This window comes from Papaver somniferum, chromosome 3 (assembly GCF_003573695.1).
Source record: "Papaver somniferum cultivar HN1 chromosome 3, ASM357369v1, whole genome shotgun sequence".
Taxonomy (NCBI): Eukaryota; Viridiplantae; Streptophyta; class Magnoliopsida; order Ranunculales; family Papaveraceae; genus Papaver; species Papaver somniferum.
The window spans coordinates 185,879,695-185,900,794 of NC_039360.1; the positions used below are offsets into that span (position 1 = coordinate 185,879,695).

The 21,100-nt window shown below is 36.1% G+C and overlaps 1 protein-coding gene across 2 annotated transcripts; it reads right to left on the minus strand.

Annotated features, from left to right (window-relative positions):
• Positions 1–6,255: 6,255 nt before the first annotated feature.
• LOC113358277 (RPM1-interacting protein 4-like) lies at positions 6,256–11,362 on the minus strand. Of its 2 annotated transcripts, none has more exons than XM_026601807.1 (4): positions 11,126–11,362; positions 8,218–8,802; positions 6,782–6,970; positions 6,256–6,606 (listed from the first exon to the last, which is right to left on the minus strand). In XM_026601807.1, the coding sequence occupies exons 2-4, from the start codon at positions 8,707–8,709 to the stop codon at positions 6,574–6,576; spliced, it is 714 nt and encodes a 237-aa protein (XP_026457592.1). In that variant the 5' UTR covers positions 8,710–8,802; positions 11,126–11,362; the 3' UTR covers positions 6,256–6,573. The 2 variants fall into 2 exon arrangements, with proteins under 2 accessions (XP_026457592.1, XP_026457591.1); XM_026601806.1 differs by lacking the exon at positions 11,126–11,362 and adding an exon at positions 10,911–11,114 and having other exon boundaries at positions 6,260–6,606.
• Between the last annotated feature and the right edge of the window lie 9,738 nt (positions 11,363–21,100).

A 21,100-nucleotide genomic window follows, 5' to 3' on the forward strand; every position in this document is an offset into this window, starting at 1 on the left:
ACATACTTCGTTGATGTACTGTCTCGATCTTGTATCCATAGTCAATCACACAAGTTATCTTGTTGTCGTATTGTCTCGATCTCGTATCCATAGACGATAACACGAAGTGTGAACCGATTAGTTGTATTGTCTAGCCTTAGTCCATAGACAATCACTTTCGGAGAAAGGACTTATAGGTGGAAAAGTTTTAGATTGAGGTATATTTGGGTACCCTCGTCTTTTCAATTGGTATCAGAGCAGACAAAAACGAAAAGATCTAACAATCTGTGTTTGGTGCAATCCAACCTATAAGAATTGAATCTATGTCTGTTTCAGTTAACGTTATGCAAGAGTATGAATACTCAAAAGTTAAAGATGTTACCAATTCATTGACCCACGATCTAGGAGTCATGAAAATCAAGAGTACATCTGAGTCGTTCTCTGATGGAAAAGAAGATGTTAATAAAGAGTTGGTAAAACTCCTAAAGCCTATAAAATTTCTGTCTAAAAAGTGTTGATATTAAAGACAGAGTCAAATCTTCTTAAAAATGAGATCAGAGATAAAGACATTCAACTGAATATTCTAACCAAAGAGAATATGAATCTCACTGTCAAATTAGAAGCTCTTAAATCTCTTACTCAAGATAAAGAGACACAACTTATGACTCTGACTAATGATTCTGTTATAATTTCTTCTGATGAAGAAACCAAAGGTCCTTGTTCGACTTTGAGAGATTGTGATAACAAAAATTGTTTGATCACACCCGAAACAAATCATGATGATGGTAGTTTACCTAACTACATCAAGTCAGAAGAGGATGAGAAATCAGCTTCTACATCTACTGATGATCAGACGAAATCTTGTCCAAAGGAAACTTTGAACCGATTCCGTGAACGTGATCTTAAGGAATACAACTTTCAGTCACTTGACAGGAAACTTATACTTCTTCAAAATGCGGTGGTAAAGATATTGAAAGAAGTTTCTTGTCTTAAAACACTGAAAGACCATTCCTCAGTAGAAAGACAGAATATACCACTACCCGATAAGATCAACTCAAAATAATTAGAAGAAAGAGTTGATAATCGCTTCTGGAAAAAGGTTCCTCCTCACCCATATCGAAACAATTCTTGTTTTGATGAAGAACGACTCCTGGAGAAAGGGAAAGAGAGAATCTCTGCCAAAGGAAACAATCAGAAATTTCTGATAATTGTTTCAGACAATCATACTGATGTGCATCATAAGGAAATCCTTAGAATGAGAAAATCTTATGAAAATATCATTGATACAATTAAGAGAGATTTATCTATCCCTGAAAATTCTCACATCAGTACATCTTCTCCACATGATCATATCTCTAGCGTTAGAAAAGATCATTATCCTGGGAGAAAATATTTTGACCAAAAATTCCAAAAGTGAAACATGAACTATGTTTCTGATACTCGCTGTAAGCTAGAGAAAGCTTACTTCGATACAACTTAGTTGTATCAAGATTGTGCACTCTCATCCTCCTTCGTGCTCTTAATTACGGATGAGAAAAGCACAATAAACGAGAGCACAATTTTTTGTATTGGTTTATCAGGAAAAAAGAGTGTGACATTTTATGGATGAATCCATGTCTGTCTAAAAAATTGTTCATGATTAACATGATCTTCCATGTCATTGTGCATATAGTGATGAGAAATAGAATGAATCTTTGTCTATTCCATAGTATTGATCTTCCCTGATCTACATTTTTATGTATGTACTATGCATCTCCGTAAGTTCTCTTATGTTGAGCATTTCCGATTAAATTAATCATGGGTTCTCTTGTGGTTAATTTAATTGAGTTTTTGGATACAAATTCATACTCTTATGTGATTTGTTAATGTCCAAAGAAATCCTTCTTTTCTTGTGAAAGTAAGGTCGCTCTTTTTGTTCTCTCGAGAATGACATTTTATGGGGGAGAGTTCTTAATTGAACTTGTGCTTAATTGCCAAATCTTTGTGGGGAGTGCAGATGTGGAATATTGTAGGGGCTATCTTGTATCTCTATAAACTCCTTGATGAAAGCATTTAGCTTCGGCTATATGATTGCATCTAAAAAGTTGATATGTACTTTCTTTTGGTCATGAAGTGTCTCTATGGAAATTTTATGAGGATCCCACTAGTTTTCGTACCTTTGCCAATTTTATTGACAAAAAGGGGGGAGAATTAATGTGTAGTTCGCACTACAAATACATATGGTTTTCGGATCATTATGTAAGGGGGAGTGGTTTTTCATGTGAGATGAAGTATTGACTAAGGGGGAGTGATACATATCACCATAGTATTGTTGTCGAAGTTGTGATACAATTGAATGTTGATGATGTGTAATAATACTATGACATTGTGTAACAATGATTGAGAGTTTTTGTTTTCTCATTGTTATGGCTGCGGATCTTCAACAACGATGATGTTGCATTAACTATCTTTGGAATCATTGGAGTACTTGGAAGTGACGAAGATTTCGAGTAATGTTGAAGAACCAAGGAGATCATGCATGTGGAAGAGAAGCTGAAAAGTTTATTTATTTTGTATTCCATATGTATTGACAGTTTTGTCACTAAAATTGACAAAGAGGGAGATTGTTAGAGCACTGCTTGGTCGAACTCGCAAGCGTTGCTATCTCAAGCTTGTTTGTCAAGTTTAGTTGCCAAAAATATAAGTCTTGATTGATAGAAAGTATAGTTGAGCTCTAGACTCCACGGTGTTCATCATGCAAAGACGAAGAACTACTCAAGGAACTGGTGGAACTTCATCGACAAAAAGGTATGTGGAGACTTGAACTTATCTATCACTCAAAAGTCTACTTTATCTCCTATCTTGAGACAAAAGTCGTATTGATATATAGACTATGATTATACACATGTACTATTTTGAGCTGAGATTATCTCGCTTATCTATTTCTTGAAATATGTGTTGGTAAGCTTTCTCTTTGGCCAAGTTCATCTTTACTAGTAACGAAAGTCATATTAGTTTCAATTACTTGAAAATCGATTTGACGAAAAATAGTTTGTGAACAACAACTATATAACGTACTCTAAGAATGTTTCAATGATTTAAATGAGAGTTTAGAATACATAACCATGGTTGGATATAAACATTGTGAGACAACTCATATGTGTGTAAGTCCAATATCCTTGAACGAAAGTATGCGTACTTTACTGCTCAGGATAAACAGAGCTAAAGTCCGCGTACTGCCGGAAGTTCACATCCCGTGAATTTCTGCTGGAGTGTGTGAACTGAATACAAACTTATTCCGGGTACTTAAGTCCGCGTACCGGTATGCCTACTTAAGTAGGTTATTTTCTAAAAACAGTTTAATTCGTGAATTAAGACATTTATATATTAAGGAATGCAATCTTTGCAAACCGTGGCTATAATGTTCATGAATCGATTTGAGTGAATCAAAACTGTTTTTGTTTCGATTGTGTCTTGTATAATTCCATGAGATCTAAGCAATTGAACAACTCTCTAACTAGTTCATTTGAGTCATTTGAACTAGTTGTGGTAAAGAAGAATAAGGTTGATATGAAGGTGCTCATATGGCTAACCTATGGTTAACTACCGTTGAACCAACGACTTATACACCTTTAGGTACGGTTACTCAAACCCAAAAGAAGTTACATTTAATGTGTGTATAACAAGCTAAGTTTGATCTAACGGTTGAAAGATATTAGCTTGAATCTAATCAGGTTTTCATCTAATGGTGAATATTGAATGCTTTGTTACCAAGGTAACTTAGATTGCAAACCCTGATTTGAAGAATATATAAAGGAGAACTCTAAAACCTGGGAAACCTAATCCCTACACCTCCTATGTGATACTAGTTGTAAACTAGAGTCGATTCTCCTTTAACCTTAGGTTTCTATCGAGACCCTGTAGGTTAACGACTTAAAGACTTCATTGGGATTGTGAAGCCAGACCCAACTATTTTCTCTGTAGTTGTGTGATCTGATCTTGCTGTTTCTATCGTGTTGATTGCAATTGGAATAATTGGCTCGAGATTATTATCTCCGATAGGCAAGATAAAACGTAGTCACAAACATCTTCGTCTCGTCGTTTGTGATTCCACAATATCTTGTTTCGCTACCATACAATTAAGATTATTGTGAGGTGATTGATATTTCTAGGTTGTTCTTTGGGAATATAAGTCCGGTATATCAATTGGTTCCTGTTCACCTTGATTTATCAGAAGACGGAACAAAACTCGTAGGTATTTCCGTGGGAGACAGATTTATCTATTCATGTAGACTTTTCTGTGTGATACAGATTTGTTTATTAAAGTCTTCGACTTTGGGTCATAGCAACTATTAGTTATGGGTGAGATCATCTAAGGGAATCAAGTGTGTAGTATCCTGCTAGGATCAGAGATGTAAGGAGCACAACTGTACCTTGGATCAGTGTGAGATTGATTGGGATTCAACTACAGTCCAGACGGAAGTTAGTTTGTAGTAGGCTAGTGTCTGTAGCGGCTTAATACAGTGTGTGTTCAATCTGGACTAGGTCCCGGGGTTTTGCTGCATTTGCGGTTTCCTCGTTAACAAAACTTCTGGTGTCTGTGTTATTTCTTTTCCGCATTATATTTTGTTATATAATTAAAATATCACAGGTTGTGCGTTGAATCGATCAATTGGGAAATCCGACCTTTGGTTGTTGATTGAATTTGATTGATCCTTGAACATTGGTCTTTGGTACCGTTCAGGTTAATTTCTATTGTATTCAATTAGACTCGCAGATTTCTATTTGCTTGAGTAAGTATTGAATCGAGAAATTGAGATATAACTCTTTGATATACTTTTTATTAAGATTGAGTCTGACTCTTTAGTTGATTCTCTTAAAAGTATATTGGAGTTTGTCTATACAAATTGCTGAGCGAAATATTGGGTGTGGTTGTTAGAGCTTTTTCAAAACTAGTTTGCCAACCTACCATGAGCAGAAATATCAGAAGTTCGTGAATTTCTCTCTCTTATGATGTTTGAAGCATTCTCAACTGATAAAATCACTTGTATGAGCAATTTTTAATTGATCCACGGATTAACTCTTAAACAATAAATTACTTCGAACTAATATTGTTAAGGACCTTTTACAAATATGTTAGATTCATATTTCGAGATTTTTGAGAAGACAAGCTTGACTTGAAATTTCTTCTTTGTAAATCTATTAGAAGTCATACGACATAGTCTCAACAGATAAAGATAGTGAGTAAAATAAAATGGTTCAGTCTTCACATACCTGATACAGAAGTTCTTCAAATGTCTTCGTCGATCTTCAGTCTTCGAGGGTGATGTGTGATACTCAACTACCATATTCTAACCTAGTCCGAGACTTAACTTAGTAGACCATAAATTAAGAAATAGTTTTGATCATCTAACGTTGACAACAAGCTTGAGAAAACAAAACTTGTGGGTTCAACCGAGCATTTCTCTAACAAACTTGATGAATTATTTTTAATTAAACTTGCATACATGAACTGATTTTGTTTGTTCTCAAAGTGGTCTATTTTGAGATGTTCCTAATAACTTTTTATTTCAATAGTACACTAACTTATTTATGTAGTTCATGAACTTTTGATTTTGAAAGGTTCCTGGATACTTTTTGTATTTGAGTACACAAACTGTTTCTGACAGCTCGCGAACTTATCAAATACAAAAAGTCTCCGAGTTACGAGACAACTATTTATTTACAAACTGTTTTGGACAGTTCACGAACCGATTCTGGTCTTATGATATTATACTCCAGTTTTTATGTTTTTCAGTTCCGAAACAACTTAACCATTGTTCTTTGGCAAATCACTTGGTACACAACATATGGCATCAATTGTACCTTTTTTTTTCTTTTGAATCAAGGAAAAATTCTTGCATGTTTATATGATCAATCTTTATGGAAAAGTTAAGCCTGCTTGATGACAAAGTAATTTGTAATCATGGAAACTAGTTCACGAACCCAACTTTGTAAGCTACCAAGTCATATTTATAAATATAAATAAAGGACTCTCTGCATATTAGAATCTCAATATTGACACTTATTTGTCCTAATTACGATTAGCGTCGTCCTCTAAACCTAGATTTCCTCTGGTTAAACTGTATTAGTTAGGACTTTGATAGACTTCGATAAGGGATTCATGAAGCCCGATCAAACTATCTTTATCTTTGTTATATGGATCTTATTCTTATTGATTGTTGTAGTTTCCGGAAAATCCCTCATAAATTACCTTCTTTAATAAAAAGTAAAATAGAAGATGGATTAGGAACTTAAAAACGTTTCTTTCTTTCACCAAAAATAATAATCCTCTATGGAAATAGTAAATGACAATAATTTCAAGCTTTCAAGGGATAAAAGGAAAGAAAAGAAAAGAGAGAAGTGTTTTCCCGAGAAAATCGTGTCCTTTTTTTCTTTTTTTCACATATCACAAAGTAGACTAGAGGGTAAGACACACAGTGAGACATAAAGAATGCACTTCTGGAAAGAGTTACATATAGACAGAGGAACAGATAGAGATAGACAGAGACAGCTTTCAGAGCTATTTACAGGTCGGGAACAACTTATGTTGATTCACAAGCTGCATCATCAGCGTCATTTTTTGCACCATGAAAGGCAGCCGCACATCTAAATAGAAGAAAAAGAATCAAGTCAACATATCAGCAAGAATCCAGAAATTGCAAGCAACACGGCAGATAAAAATGAATACATAATAGGACCAACTAACACAACGGTTGATTTTTGCGCAGAGCTAAAATGCCAGGTGCAAGGATTTACTGTAGCATAAAAGATTGAAACATACCGCGGAATCTCCATAATTGACTTGCTTGTGACCATTAGAGTAAGAATCATTGGACATGCTAGGCAGCTTTGCTGCCCCCCCCTGCTTTTCCTCTCTCACTTTGTTGAAGATGTGAGTAAACCCATCAGCTGATGCAGGATCACTCTCATCCCAGTCCCCGAATTTTGGTACAGCAGCACCTTTGTCTGGCTGTCAGAGGATATACAAAATCAAGATCAAAACCTAGTACATTGAGTATTTAGGAGACTTCATAACATGTTCAGGTGTCTTAAGTAAAACCCCCAAAAAATAAATTACAACTAACATCTAAACATGGCCACATGTCAGAAAATTTGAGAAGAAGAGCTATCCACATCACCAACGGCATTGGCTAAGTAACCTGTGCGGAAATCTTACAAGACATTTTTGTAGTTTGTGTCGGAGCATCTCCAGTGGACGGTGAAGGTCTTAATATGGATTTTTGACTAGATCGTGATTTCATGAGTGAGCTTAGAGGAGAGTAGACATTCTCCTCCAGACCACGTCAAATTTCAAGATTAAAGAACACCAGGAAACAAGAATAAGGCACTTCCCACTGGAGACTAGTGAAGATAAATTGATGGGGCCACACATAAGACACCCAAGAAGAAATGACTTGCACCACATGGTTAATTTCAACGAACCACTGGATATGACGTGGTCCCCCAAAAAATACAACGCATCCTACGATAGAAGCCCTCTTCAGTGGTAGTTTGTATCATGTTTTTGGGAGTTTTTAGTGAAGAAATGCTGATGTGGGTGTGACTAATAGTGTCCAACTGTGCCTAGACACACTCATTCAGCCTGTCTCACACACCGCCATCGAAAACATTTCTTGAGGTGGAGTCCAACTTCTCCTACTGAGGCAGTTTCTTTAAGACTTTCACACCCCTTTGGAGATGCTTTATTTAATAAGACAGTTTTTCATATATCAAAGGAAGTGAAATTTGGGGACCGAGTCAAATTCAACCAAGCAATCAGATCCAACCAATTCTCCATATGAAGTCTAGAGTTCACTTATAAGTGCTGAAATCTGGTTTTATTTAGAAACCAGCTCAGCTAACAAATGTTATATGGTGCTTCACCTTAAGTGCACATGCTTAACCACTTTCGGTTTAAGCAACTTGCATTCACACAAATGATATTCATGATGCTACAATGATCAGCAGGGTGGATTCATTGTTGACAGGTTCACATATGATCAGCTGTTCTACCCATACATGTTGCAGCTTCTGGTTTTGTTTTTTCTTTTAAATGGTTTACAGTATGCTGATGTGCTGAAAGGTGCTGTCTGAATATCTTGGTTTTCAGTTAACCAGAACATTCATTTGGTTGGGATTTTGAAAAAAACTGAGAAGTGATGCACCACATAGTAAAAAATAAATACTAAAAGGTCAGGGAAGTGAAAAGAGACTTACTGTTTCATCGCCTCGAGTAACCGATCTTAGTCGTGATCTTCCCGGAGTGCTTGGAGCTAAACCGTGGCTACCTTCGGAGTTTTTTTTCTCCCACGAAGGAGAAGACCGTGCGCTTCCAGGTCCACTACCACCACCTCGGCCTCCAACCTTTGCTTGATAATGTGGGTGCATAGGAGATTGCTCAACACTGCGTTCGGAACCAGCAGCACTTGTCCTGCCTCCTTTTTTTGGAGTGTCCCCTAAAGTTACACCATTATCGCCTTGTTGATGATGATATGTGCCATTATTGGCTTTGCGATTGAAATTTTCATGGCTTATTTGCCTGAGGCCTCCGTCATCTCTGCTTGACCTGCGCTCATGCCTAGGCTTCTGAACCTTGGATTCCACTGGTATCTCTGGTTGAAAACCAGTTTTTATTGGTGGAGCTCTAACTATTGGTGTATCATCAGACAATATATCACCACTTTGTTGAGGATCATTTGGATTGGTCATCTTTCCCCCTTTACCCTTCCTTGCCTTATCAAAATAAACCGTGTAATTCTCTTCGCCTTCCCAGTCTCCAAATTTGGGTATTTGTGACTTTTGCTGCAATATTTAAATTGTTACGTTCACAAAAGTCTTAAAATGGCAAATATTGCATGTCTCTATCAAGAGTAGCACAAGACAGTTCAGCAACTAATAATGCTAGACTGCAAAGATGGAATTAAATTTGACAGCATATGACGTTCAATAAAGTAACTTACATAAAATACTAAGAAATGCAAGAAATAAACTTAAATTTCATGACAATTTTCTAGCCGTGCTCCAGTATTTCTTTCTGAAAGAGATACAAATGGCTTGGAAACCCAAAGACTGATTTAGCATTATAAAATATTTGTGCAGACAACTACTTATGTAATACTCCCTCCGTTTCTGGAAAAGTGTTACTTTCACTTTTTCATTTTAGCCTAAAAATAGGCCAAATTGAAATTGTGAAAGTAACACTTTTCCAGAAACGGAGGTAGTATCATTTATCATGGGGGTCATATTATGCATGAAGACAGCCGAGTCTAGTTAGTCGAACATCAAAGACGGGGTACATGAGTGGGACAAAAAGCAACTATTTTATTTCTCTCAGAAAAACTACTGATAGCTCAAAGTATAAAAGGTAATGCGTCAAAATACATGGAAACCTTAGTTTGTTTCTTTCTTTGACTCATATTTCTCATCTTACTAATCCTCCTGGGTAATTGATTTTGTTTCTTTCTAAAACTCTTTAAATAAAGCTCTTAATCAGCCTCAAATATGGAATGAGAAAATGAGGCCAAACATTCAAAGTCACAAGGTCAGGTTTCGTCGCCACGGACGAAACCTGTTTTGCTCGATCTCGTCTGAAAATGAATAAAGAAAACCGACAGAAAAGAGAAAGAGAATAAAAGGAACAAAAGCATTCTAGTTTTATATGCACCTCTTTCTAATATTCCTCTCGTTCTTTCGAAATTTCTTGATTACCCATGGATATGATTTGACCAGAGAAAATCCAGTCAAATTTCAACCTCATTCTCAAATTTGATTTCAGGAAGAAGTAAGAAAATAGAGAGCAAATAAGAAGAGAAGAAAAATGAGCACTCAAGTTTACATGGTTCAATAATTCGTCTACACCTACAGAAGGTTTCACCTCTTAGTGAATGACACACTATGCTCTTCTCTCAAGATACTTGGTTCTCCAAAGCATCTAAAACAGATAAAATTCAATTGCCTGTTTTGGACAAATGATTGTTGGAAATCATGTCTGTCAGTATAGAGACAACCACGAGGGAATGAAAGCATCAAGGTTTTCCTCCTAGTGCCTCATACATCCACACCAGCATAGAATTTCTTGCGAAAATAAACAATAAAAGATGGAGCTTGCCTCTACCATAAAGACTAAACTCACCAAGAAGCTAAAGAAGTCCTATATGGTTACACACAGAAAACCGTGTTCAATCCAATTCATTGCAAAATAGCACAGGACAAAAGAAACTATTTTTTAAGAACTGTTACTATGAAGATTTACGTCACGTACCTAGCTAATCATCAACATTAACAAACAATCAAAGTTTCCATCTGTAGTGCATTAACCTACAACTCATAGAGATACAAAACTAGTTCCTGAATGAGATGATTAACATTTACAAACAAATGAAAAGGATCCATTAGCCCAATTCATGTTCCTAGGTCGAGTTAGAGAATCAAAGCACTGATCATCCAAATCTATGTCGTCGGCACTCTCATTCAGAAAGTCCAAGTTGTTTTCATCATTTTGTACACACAGCCATTAATCAACAGAAAGCCGAAGCTATCTTGTGTTTCTATCTATTCTTTACGGGACATATTCTCGTACATTATGCATCAACAAGAAGACTGTATAGATTCAAAGTAACAAAGCACAATAATGGGACACAATAAAAGAAAGAGAGTCTCTAAGCTCAGGGACACTCAAATTTTTACATCCACAAAACAAACCCACTGATTACTGAACCTAATTCACAATAAATCACAAATTCAAAAAGCAAACACTCAGATACATGATGACATCTAAAAGAACCAATAACCAAACAATCAAAAATAAAATAACCCCACCACATCAACAAGAAAAGAAACATCATCATTTCTGGTTATATTAAAACAACCCGAAAGGGAATAAAACTACAGAGAAAGTGTAAAAAACTCACTGCCATTCTGATATCTTCAGCAAATTTTAATCAACCCGGTTTCAGAAATACCAAAATCCAAATTTTTAAACCTTAGCAATTGTAGTATATGAAATATCATCAACTACTTCAAATATAGTATATTAAAAGATCTGAACTATTTAGAGAGATCCAAGCTGGTTTTGGTCAGAAAGAGAGAGAGAAAGAAAAGAAAAGAAAATATTGCCATTTATTACCTATTGACTGGCGCCACCAGTAATCATCTTCTAGTAATCGATGTCTCACTCTCTCTCTCTCAAATTGTTTTACCTTAAAACAGTTTCATTGGCTCATTTTTGTGTACCAAATTTTCCTTCTTTCTCTCACCGTAGTTATCAGTTATTACTGAGAAGTGAGAAAGTAGAGCAACTGAGATGCGTGAGACTTGAGAGTGAGAAGTGAGAAGACGAAATAACACAAGATGTTTACCGAAAATGATTTGAGAAATGATTTTGTTTCCCCGGAGATTCTCCGGCGACAAATACCGTGTGAGAGAAGGGAATAGGCCCACTTTAACCCATTCCCTATATTAGGAAGTCGAAATTATATAAGAACAATTTTTTGGGACCATGGTTTTTTTGCCTGACATTTTTAGGGGCCACTCGAAAGGATTTAGGGGCCAACAATAAAACAAAAAAGGTCACTCAAAGGAAAAATGTAGCCAGTCCTTATCTCGCGTAATTCGTAATGGCGAAATTACCCTTATATATTCGGAGGATATGATAACATTGTTATCCTCCGATTGCAATCGGAAGCCAAAATATTTCCCAGACTTCCGATTGTAGTCGATGCAGTATTAGAATGATTTCTGTTTCATTTTTTCCATTTCTTTTTCATTTGTGAGTTGTTAGAGTTATAGAGAAGAAGGTGAAGGCTGCTATAATCGGAAGGGAATACAACTTAGCAACCTACCGATTATAAGGAGCCACAGATCGAACCCTTGCCATATTCCATATGTTTTGAGTGTACACAGCCAGCCATAACCACTTGGTTCGTGTTTTGGATGCAGCGTTAATCGGGAGTTAAATATATTACAAAACCTACCGATTATAAGTTGCCCCAAATTCAAATGTTGAAAGCTACCATAATCGGTAGATATGCTAAATACAATACCTATCGATTATTGGTTTCTCCACATTCAACTTTCGTCAAATTAGCCGTTGGAGTTTTTGGGAAAAACAAAAAGAGTCGTTGGACCCTAAACCTATATGAAGAAACTCATATCTATCACCCCAATTGCACCAAACTCTTTCCTCTCTTCAGTTTTAATTTTCATAACAAAAAACATGGATATTGCTTTTGCCGAAGAAGAAGATTGTGCTATTTATAGAGCGTGAGTTGTGGTAACTGCTCATGATCGTGTTCACAAGCTCCACAAATCGGAATCCGAAGAGCAGATATGGAACCGTATCTTAATGGTATTTGAGGCCTTAGATGGTAATCGAATTCGAAGAGCATCCAATGACATTAAGATGAGAAAAAATGCGCTCGATAAGGAGATTGACAAACTTGAAGATGAGGAACGGTTTGTTAGGAACGCTTTTCCTTGGTGGACGTATGAAAAACGAGTAAGTATCTCTGTAACTCCAACTCACATTAACAAAAGTTAGTACTAACTTGTTACTCATTCGTAATTTCAGAGAAATATTGCGGATCGCCGGTATGTGGACCTCTACGGGAAACGATTTGAACATGAAGGATGCTACAAAATCAAGAGGGACAATTTCTATGGTCACTGGAAGTTATGATCTGTTTTAATACTTTTATGGTCAATTAGGAGTATGGATTTAGGTGCTTTTGACGAAATTGTAAGGTTAAGGCCGTTTGAATTTTATGTAATGGATGTAATCGGAGTATTATTAATATAAAAACTAGCCGATTGCACGAAATCGGTAGATTATTTTGTTAAACAACCTACCGATTGTAATATTCGGTTATGTTATGAGTCAACTTTCTTTCCGATTATGTTGTTGTTTGGTTCCAGGAAACAGTTTTTTTACATAGAATAATCGAAAGGGTAATAAAAACTAAACCTTCCGATTATAGTTTGTTTTGAACTTGTAATATTCGAAGGATAATTTTTTTGTAAAGTTCTGAATGTACGATGGCCCAAAAATCAGAATTTGGAAAAACTTATACTTTTCAAATTTTGTCTTTGAAATAATCGGATGTTAAATTAGTTACCAAAACTTCCGAATATGGGCTGTCTAACCTTCAATATTGGCCCTTGGAACCACCTGGAACCATGGCGTGGTTTGTTTTGAACTTGTAATATTCGGAGGATAATTTTTTTGTAAAGTTCCGAATGTACGATGGCCCAAAAATCTGAATTTGAAAAAACTTATACTTTTCAAATTTTGTCTTTGAAATAATCGGATGTTAAATTAGTTACCAAAACTTCCGAATATGGGCTGTCTAACCTTCAATATTGGCCCTTGGAACCACCTGGAGCCATGACGTGGTTTGTTTTGAACTTGTAATATTCGGAGGATAATTTTTTTGTAAAGTTGTGAATGTACGATGGCCCAAAAATCTGAATTTGGAAAAACTTATACTTTTCAAATTTTGTCTTTGAAATAATCGGATGTTAAATTAGTTACCAAAACTTCCGAATACGGGCTGTCTAACCTTCAATATTGGCCCTTGGAACCACCTGGAGCCATGGCGTGGTTTGTTTTGAACTTGTAATATTCTGAGGATAATTTTTTTGTAAAGTTCTGAATGTACGATGGCCCAAAAATCTGAATTTGGAAAAACTTATACTTTTCAAATTTTGTCTTTGAAATAATCGGATGTTAAATTAGTTACCAAAACTTCCGAATATGGGCTGTCTAACCTTCAATATTGGCCCTTGGAACCACCTGGAGCCATGGCGTGGTTTGTTTTGAACTTGTAATATTCGGAGGATAATTTTTTTGTAAAGTTCCGAATGTACGATGGCCCAAAAATCTGAATTTGGAAAAACTTATACTTTTCAAATTTTGTCTTTGAAATAATCGGATGTTAAATTAGTTACCAAAACTTTCGAATATGGGTTGTCTAACCTTCAATATTGGCCCTTGGAACTACCTGGAGCCATGGCGTGGTTTGTTTTGAACTTGTAATATTCGAAGGATAATTTTTTTGTAAAGTTCTGAATGTACGATGGCCCAAAAATCTGAATTTGGAAAAACTTATACTTTTCAAATTTTGTCTTTGAAATAATCGGATGTTAAATTAGTTACCAAAACTTCCGAATATGGGCTGTCTAACCTTCAATATTGGCCCTTGGAACCACCTGGAGCCATGGCGTGGTTTGTTTTGAACTTGTAATATTCGGAGGATAATTTTTTTTTGTAAAGTTCCGAATGTATGATGGCCCAAAAATCAGAATTTGGAAAAACTTATACTTTTCAAATTTTGTCTTTGAAATAATCAGAAGTTAAATTAGTTACCAAAACTTCCGATTATGGGCTGTCTAACCTTCAATATTGGCCCTTGGAACCACCTGGAGCCATGGCGTGGTTTGTTTTGAACTTGTAATATTCGGAGGATAATTTTTTTGTAAAGTTCCGAATGTACGATGGCCCAAAAATCAGAATTTGGAAAAACTTATACTTTTCAAATTTTGTCTTTGAAATAATCGGAAGTTAAATTAGTTACCAAAACTTCCGAATATACCACACAAATCATTGTCATTTGAACTTGTCTAACTTAGTTACCCAAAAAAATTTCCGAATGTACAACAAAAATCATTGTCATTTATCTGCTCTTCTTTACTTTACGACCGTGACTACCTCCCAGTCCTGCACGACCACGGGTTTGAGCACCTTCAGTTGGAGCAGCTTCAGTTGGAGCATTGGGGAATATGACACATCCCAATATGACACATCCCACGGGTATAAGGTTGGCGTCGATCCGGTTTCCAGAAGTATTGGGGAATATGACACATCCCAATACACAGAGGAGATATGCAGTGGCAGCGTGGTTCACTTGCTCATCAGTTAACGTTCCATTCTTTTCCTTCTCCAAGGTGCCTCGGAACATATTCATCAAAGCTGTAATGTTGATCTTTCTTGTTCTATAACTGGCATGCCTCCTAAACTCTGCTGTTGTTGTTTCTTCATCCCAACCTAAGCACTTGTTAGTTAGAGAATAAAGTTGTGCCCAACTTAACTGCTTTGTGTAGTTAAACTTCACAGTTGTGCCTTGGTCGGGAAGGTTAAGAATCTGCACAACATCATCCGGGGTAATCGTCATCTCCCCAAACGGCATATGGAAAGTATCGGTCTCAGGATACATTCTCTCCACGAACGCCGATATGACCACACGATCATGTTCCAACAATGAATTCTCGGCGGCATTAGCTAACCCCGAGTTGGCAACAATTGTCTTGAACCTTTCACATTCACCGGATAAAGGCCACGCAAGCATTTTTGTTGGTGCGGCGGTAGGTTTGAGTAGACGGACCGCATCTTGATGATCCTATTAAAGTACATAAAAAAATCCTTAATACAAATATTACGATATAACACATAGACAATACATTAATAAAAAATAGTAATTTTATTACCTCGGTTTCGTATATTTCTCTGTGCCATGAGTCTTTGTATCCAAATAGCAATTTTCCTCCATCCGCTGGTAGTCCAAGGATTGTGCCTGCTGGAATACCCTTCTTCTTCAAGTGCTGAGGGACAAGATGTGATGCTTTCTTAGCAATATCCTTCCTTACAACATCTTTTCCTTTTTTGGCTTTTTGGGTACCACTTGGTTGTCCTTCTTCTACTCTTGGCACTGGATCAACTGGTTCAACACTTGGTCCTGCACTTTGTTGAGCGTCTTGTTCAACACTTGGTCGCACCCCTTGTTCACTGCCTTGTTGTTCAACACTTGGTTGCACTCCTTGTTGACTGCTTTGTTCTTGTTCGCTTTGTTGAGCACTTGAATTATCTTTGGAACTCCTTTCCCTCCTAGCACTAGCTGTCACTTTCTTCCTCCCTTCTCGACTTTGTCTAAACAACAAAGAAAGGAACAATATTTACAAATTATACAATCGGAAGACAAAGTATGGAAATATAACCCGAATAAACACATTCGGACGTAAAAAGACACATATTGTTCCCGAATACAAAACAATCGGAAGCTAACTAAACATATGTGCAACCGAATATACATCAATTGGAGTTCAGAAGCTGTAAATTTTTCATCCTACACAATCGGAAGACAAAGTGCACAACTATAACCCGAATGTACAAATTCGGAAGTAAGAAGACACAAATGTTTCCGAATAAAAAACAATCGGAATATAACTAAACATGTTTACAACCGAATATTCATCAACTGGAGTTAAGAAACTCTAAAATTTTATCCTACACAATCGGAGGTATAAAACATTATATTGTCTTCCGAATAAATACTGGCCCCAAAATGGGATTTTTCCTATATCAGAAATTTTGAGATTTTTTTCAATATATACATTCGGTAGTGAGTGTTCTTCCAAATACTGTGTGTCTACTTAAATATATTCGGTAGCCAAAAAATTCATTAAACTACCGATTATTAGCAGTTTGTATCCAGGAAGATATGGCCACCAATATTCGGCAGATAATCATCAAATCTTTCTCCCGAATACTGTCGATGTTCTTGAGAAATGAAGAACACGACTACATTCGGATGTAAATGAGCATGAATATCGTCCGAATCTGGATAAATAACCGAAAACCCTAGAATTTTTTTTTCTCGATTCGACGAATTAAAGCGAAATAAACCCCAAAAATGATAGATTCTTACCTAATTGGGGCCATTTGAAGTTGACGAAGTGTTTGACTATCGGAATCGCCACCGCCGACTACATTGCCGGGTACTTCTTCTTCGCGTTCTTCTTCATTTGCAGCAACAATTTCTTTATTTCTTGCTAAAATTCCAATGTTTGGATCGATACCCCGAGCAACATTTTTGGTTCTAGGTCTGTGGGTTTCATTTCTCTTATCCATTGTTTTATAAAAGAATCGACGATGTTTTGATTTTACGATTCACGGTGATGTTTCGGTTGAACGAGGAAATTTTTTTTTTCTTCCACAATCGGAAGATAATATGAAACTGGAAGAAGAAGAGTTGAAATGAGTAGAATTGTTTTTGATTTGGTTTTTATACAGTTTTACCAGAAGGGCATTTATGTAACTTCAATATCATATAGGGTACCCCTTAACTGGAGTCTTTGGCTGGGTATAAATTGATGGCCCCTAAATCCTTTGGGGTGGCCCCTAAAAACGCCAGGTTTTTTTGGGACTATGGTTTTATTTTGGGTAAAGACATTAGAAGTAAATCTAGGTCACCCTTTATCTAGATATTTATATTAATACCTAAATTACCCTCCTGATTAATTTTGGGTGATGATTAGTGAATGATTTAGTTAAAAACAATTAGTGAGATTAAAATAAAAGATGGGTTTATTATTAGTTGAGTAGAATTATTGAGAGAGTAGAGTTAGAGAAGATGAAGGAGAAAAACATGGAAAATAGATTTTTTTTTTCCAATTCACTAAGTTTGAGTATTCAAATGATGAAAACTCATCTGATTCTTCATCTCCATCCTCTCCTAGAATATTTGTTAATCTTCAAAATGATCCGGATTTGAACTGGATTTTGAACAGTTCGGTTACTTTATATGAAGAACAAGTAACCGAACTCATCTGAAGCTGTAGTTCGGTTACTTTATATGAAGAACAAGTAACCGAACTCATCTGAAGATGTAGTTCGGTTGCCCCGTGAGATGAACAAGTAACCGAACTCATCTGAAAGTGTAGTTCGGTTACTTGTTCCAAACACGCAGGTTACCGAACTCTCTAATAATAGAATTTCTAGGAGTTACAGCGTTATGTTCGGTTGGTTCTCAACTAACCGAACTTTGGTGTACAAAGTTCGGTTGGTTCGCAAACTGCATGCACTTTTGATCTAACCGAACTTTACGTAATATAAGAGTATATAAGTTTACAAAGTTCGGTTCTTTTGCAAACTTGAACCTAACAGCTAACCAACCGAACTTTGAGTTCGGTTTCTGCGATAAAATTGTGAAGTTACCGAACTTAACAAACAAAAAAAATGTGAAGTTCCAGCGTCTATTGGCTAAGTTCGGTTATTTTGTAGTTTTAAAATTTTTTGCGAAAAAACCGAACTCTATTAGCTAAGTTCGGTTATTTTGGAACTCAACATAGTGGCCACAACAACACAGTTCAGTTAGACTGGATTTGTTTTTTCTCGGTTTTAAGGGTGGAGTTCCGTTACTTTGTAGTTTTAAAAATTTTTGCGAAACAACTGAACAGAGAGTTCGGTGACTTAGTTTAAATCCAATAGAACCGAACTGTTCTTCGTGTTCTTCATTTTCAAGAAGTTCGGTTAGTAAACTAGGGTTTTTTGGAAAATCGGCCTAACCGAACATGGCTCTGTAACTCCTACTAAAACCCTATTTTGATGATTTCTATTCGATTGAAGCAATCAAAATCAAATTAAAGTGAAGGGTTTGTTGGAAAATACCTCCGGAGTGGTCCCATGGCAGAATTAGGCTGCGGTTGGCGTCTTTTATACTCGATAAAATTATCATGTAACAGAACTTAATTGTGATTGCATTGATGTTGTTACATTTCTTAAATAGGCGGTGGTGGTGGTGGTGGGAGGAGGTGGTGGTGGTAATCGGTGGTTGGTGGTGGTGATAATCGGAGGTGGTGGTGGTGGTAATCGGCGGTGGTGGGCGGTGGTGGTGGTAATCGGTGGTTGGTGGTGGTGATAATCGGAGGTGGTGGTGGTGGTAATCGGCGGTGGTGGGCGGTGGTGGTGGTAATCGGTGGTTGGTGGTGGTGATAATCGAAGGTGGTGGTGGTGTTAATCGGCGGTGGTGGTGGGAGGAGGTGGTGGTTATATATATATAGGTGGTTATTAGGTTGGTTTTAAATTAAATTAGGTTAAGGGTAGGTTAGTCATTTCAACGTTTTAGGACACCCCTTATCACTATAGGGAAGGTGGCCTAATAAAACCATGGTCCCCTCAAAAAAACCATGGTCCCTAAAAAATCATTCTTATATAATTGTCCATCCTTTTCATGGGTTTCACAAATATCCTTACGACACAACAAAAATATTCTTCTCAATCCATAAGCCCATCAGGGGTCCATTAAGGATTATGTAACTTTACATAATTACCCTCATATATATGTATTAATCTAAATCACAATTCAGTGAACAACGTGATTAAAAACAAAAAGAGAAAGAGAGGGAAGCTGTTCTTCAGCTACGGAAAAAATCTGGAAAAAAATTCGAATTTTTTTTTCTAAAAATCTAGTGTTTGATTCAACATAATATAGTTCCTTAATAGTTTTCTTCTTCTGAGGAATTTGTATTCATCGATTTAGTCAATCGAATCTGAAGATTTGAGAGTGTTTTCTTCATCAACAACAGAAATCAACAGAATATGCTCGATCTGTTTTTCTGAAACAAATTGGTAATGGTGATTCGTAATTGAAGATGAATAGAAATGTATGCATGTTCGATTCGTAGTTTCTACATCTTCATCTTTGATTTCAGTTTTATTTCGTATTTTTTGTTGCAGAGATCGTGATTTCGAGAAGCTTGAATTTGTGTGTTTGATTCTAATAGATTCATTGGTTCAATTACATATCGTGATTCATCTCTTAAACATGTATTATTCAATTTTTCATTTTTCGGTTTTTGATTTTGAATTTGTTGTTTTACTTAGATCTGTTACTATGAATCAGTTCATGTTGTTTTACTTAGATTTGTTACTATGAATCAGTTCTCGTCATGTTTTATATTTAATGATTTTAGCTTCAATATAGTTTCTATGAATCAGTTAGTTCTCGTCATGATTTACTATTCATGATTTTAGCTTCAATGTAATTTCTATGAACCATTCCTCATGCATGATTTATGTGTTTATTTATTTGATGAATTATTAGAGAATACTGAGTGTTGATGAATCAGTTTTGGCATCAATCAGAAGTTAGAAGTTAGTGTAATCAATTAGAAGTTAGAAGTAAGTGTTGATAAACTCATTTTACATATATCTGAGTTAGTGTAACCATGTTTTTTGTTGATAAACTCAGTTTATATATCTGAATTTGCATACTCAGTTTGCATATTTAACGTTCGACATTGAATATAACTTTCACTCGGGGGCGCAACCCCCGAGTGATGTGCGACGTAATTGAATTTGTAGCTTAGGTTAGGTTTAGGTTGTTTTCTTATGGTTTGCATTGAAAATTTTAAGATGGAGCATGTAAATTTCATGTAGCAGGTTAAATTTTGCACCGATTGCATACTAATACGATGCGAAATAATATATGATGATGTTTATGTTGTTTTTTTGTAACAAATTCTCCGTTGTTGACATAGTTGTTTCATTGTTTGACACTGAAAATTTGTTCAATATTTTCAGATTATTGTATCAACATTGGTTGTTGATGCAGGTTTATTGGACCAACTTTCATTGTTGATACAAGTAACCTGGATAATTTTCTGATTATGGTGTCAACAATGGTTGTTGACAGATGTTTTATTGGATCAACATTGGTTGTTGATGCAGGTAACCTAGATAATTTTTTGATTATGGTGTCAACACTGGTTGTTGACAGATGTTTTGGATCAACATTGATTGTTGATACAAGTAACCTGGATAATTTTTTGATTATGGTGTCAACAATGGTTGTTGACAAATTTTTTATTGGATCAAAATTGGTTGTTGATGCAGGTTTATTGGATCAACTTTCATTGTTGATACAAGTAGCCCGGATAAATTTCTGATTATGGTGTCAACAATGGTTGTTGACTGATGTTTTGTTGGATCAACATTGGTTATTGATTCGTGTTTATTGGATTAACGCTGGTTTGTTGATCCCAAATTCTGAACACAACTTTGTTTTTTTTTAATATTTTATTAGTTTTATTGATCTGTTATGGTTGTTGCAGGCTAAAGATGGTTATTGCAGAGTCAAATTTTGCAATCTGACTGTCTCGCATCCTGTTTCGGAATCAAATACTGTCAACGAGATGATAAGTGTGGTGAAAAAATACTGGCCTTATGTCCCTGAAGACCTCATACTGTTTGGTTATACTGTAGACGGAATTTCACACGTTATTAATCATGATCTGGGTCTTAGGTTTTTCATTCACCACTAAATCACGA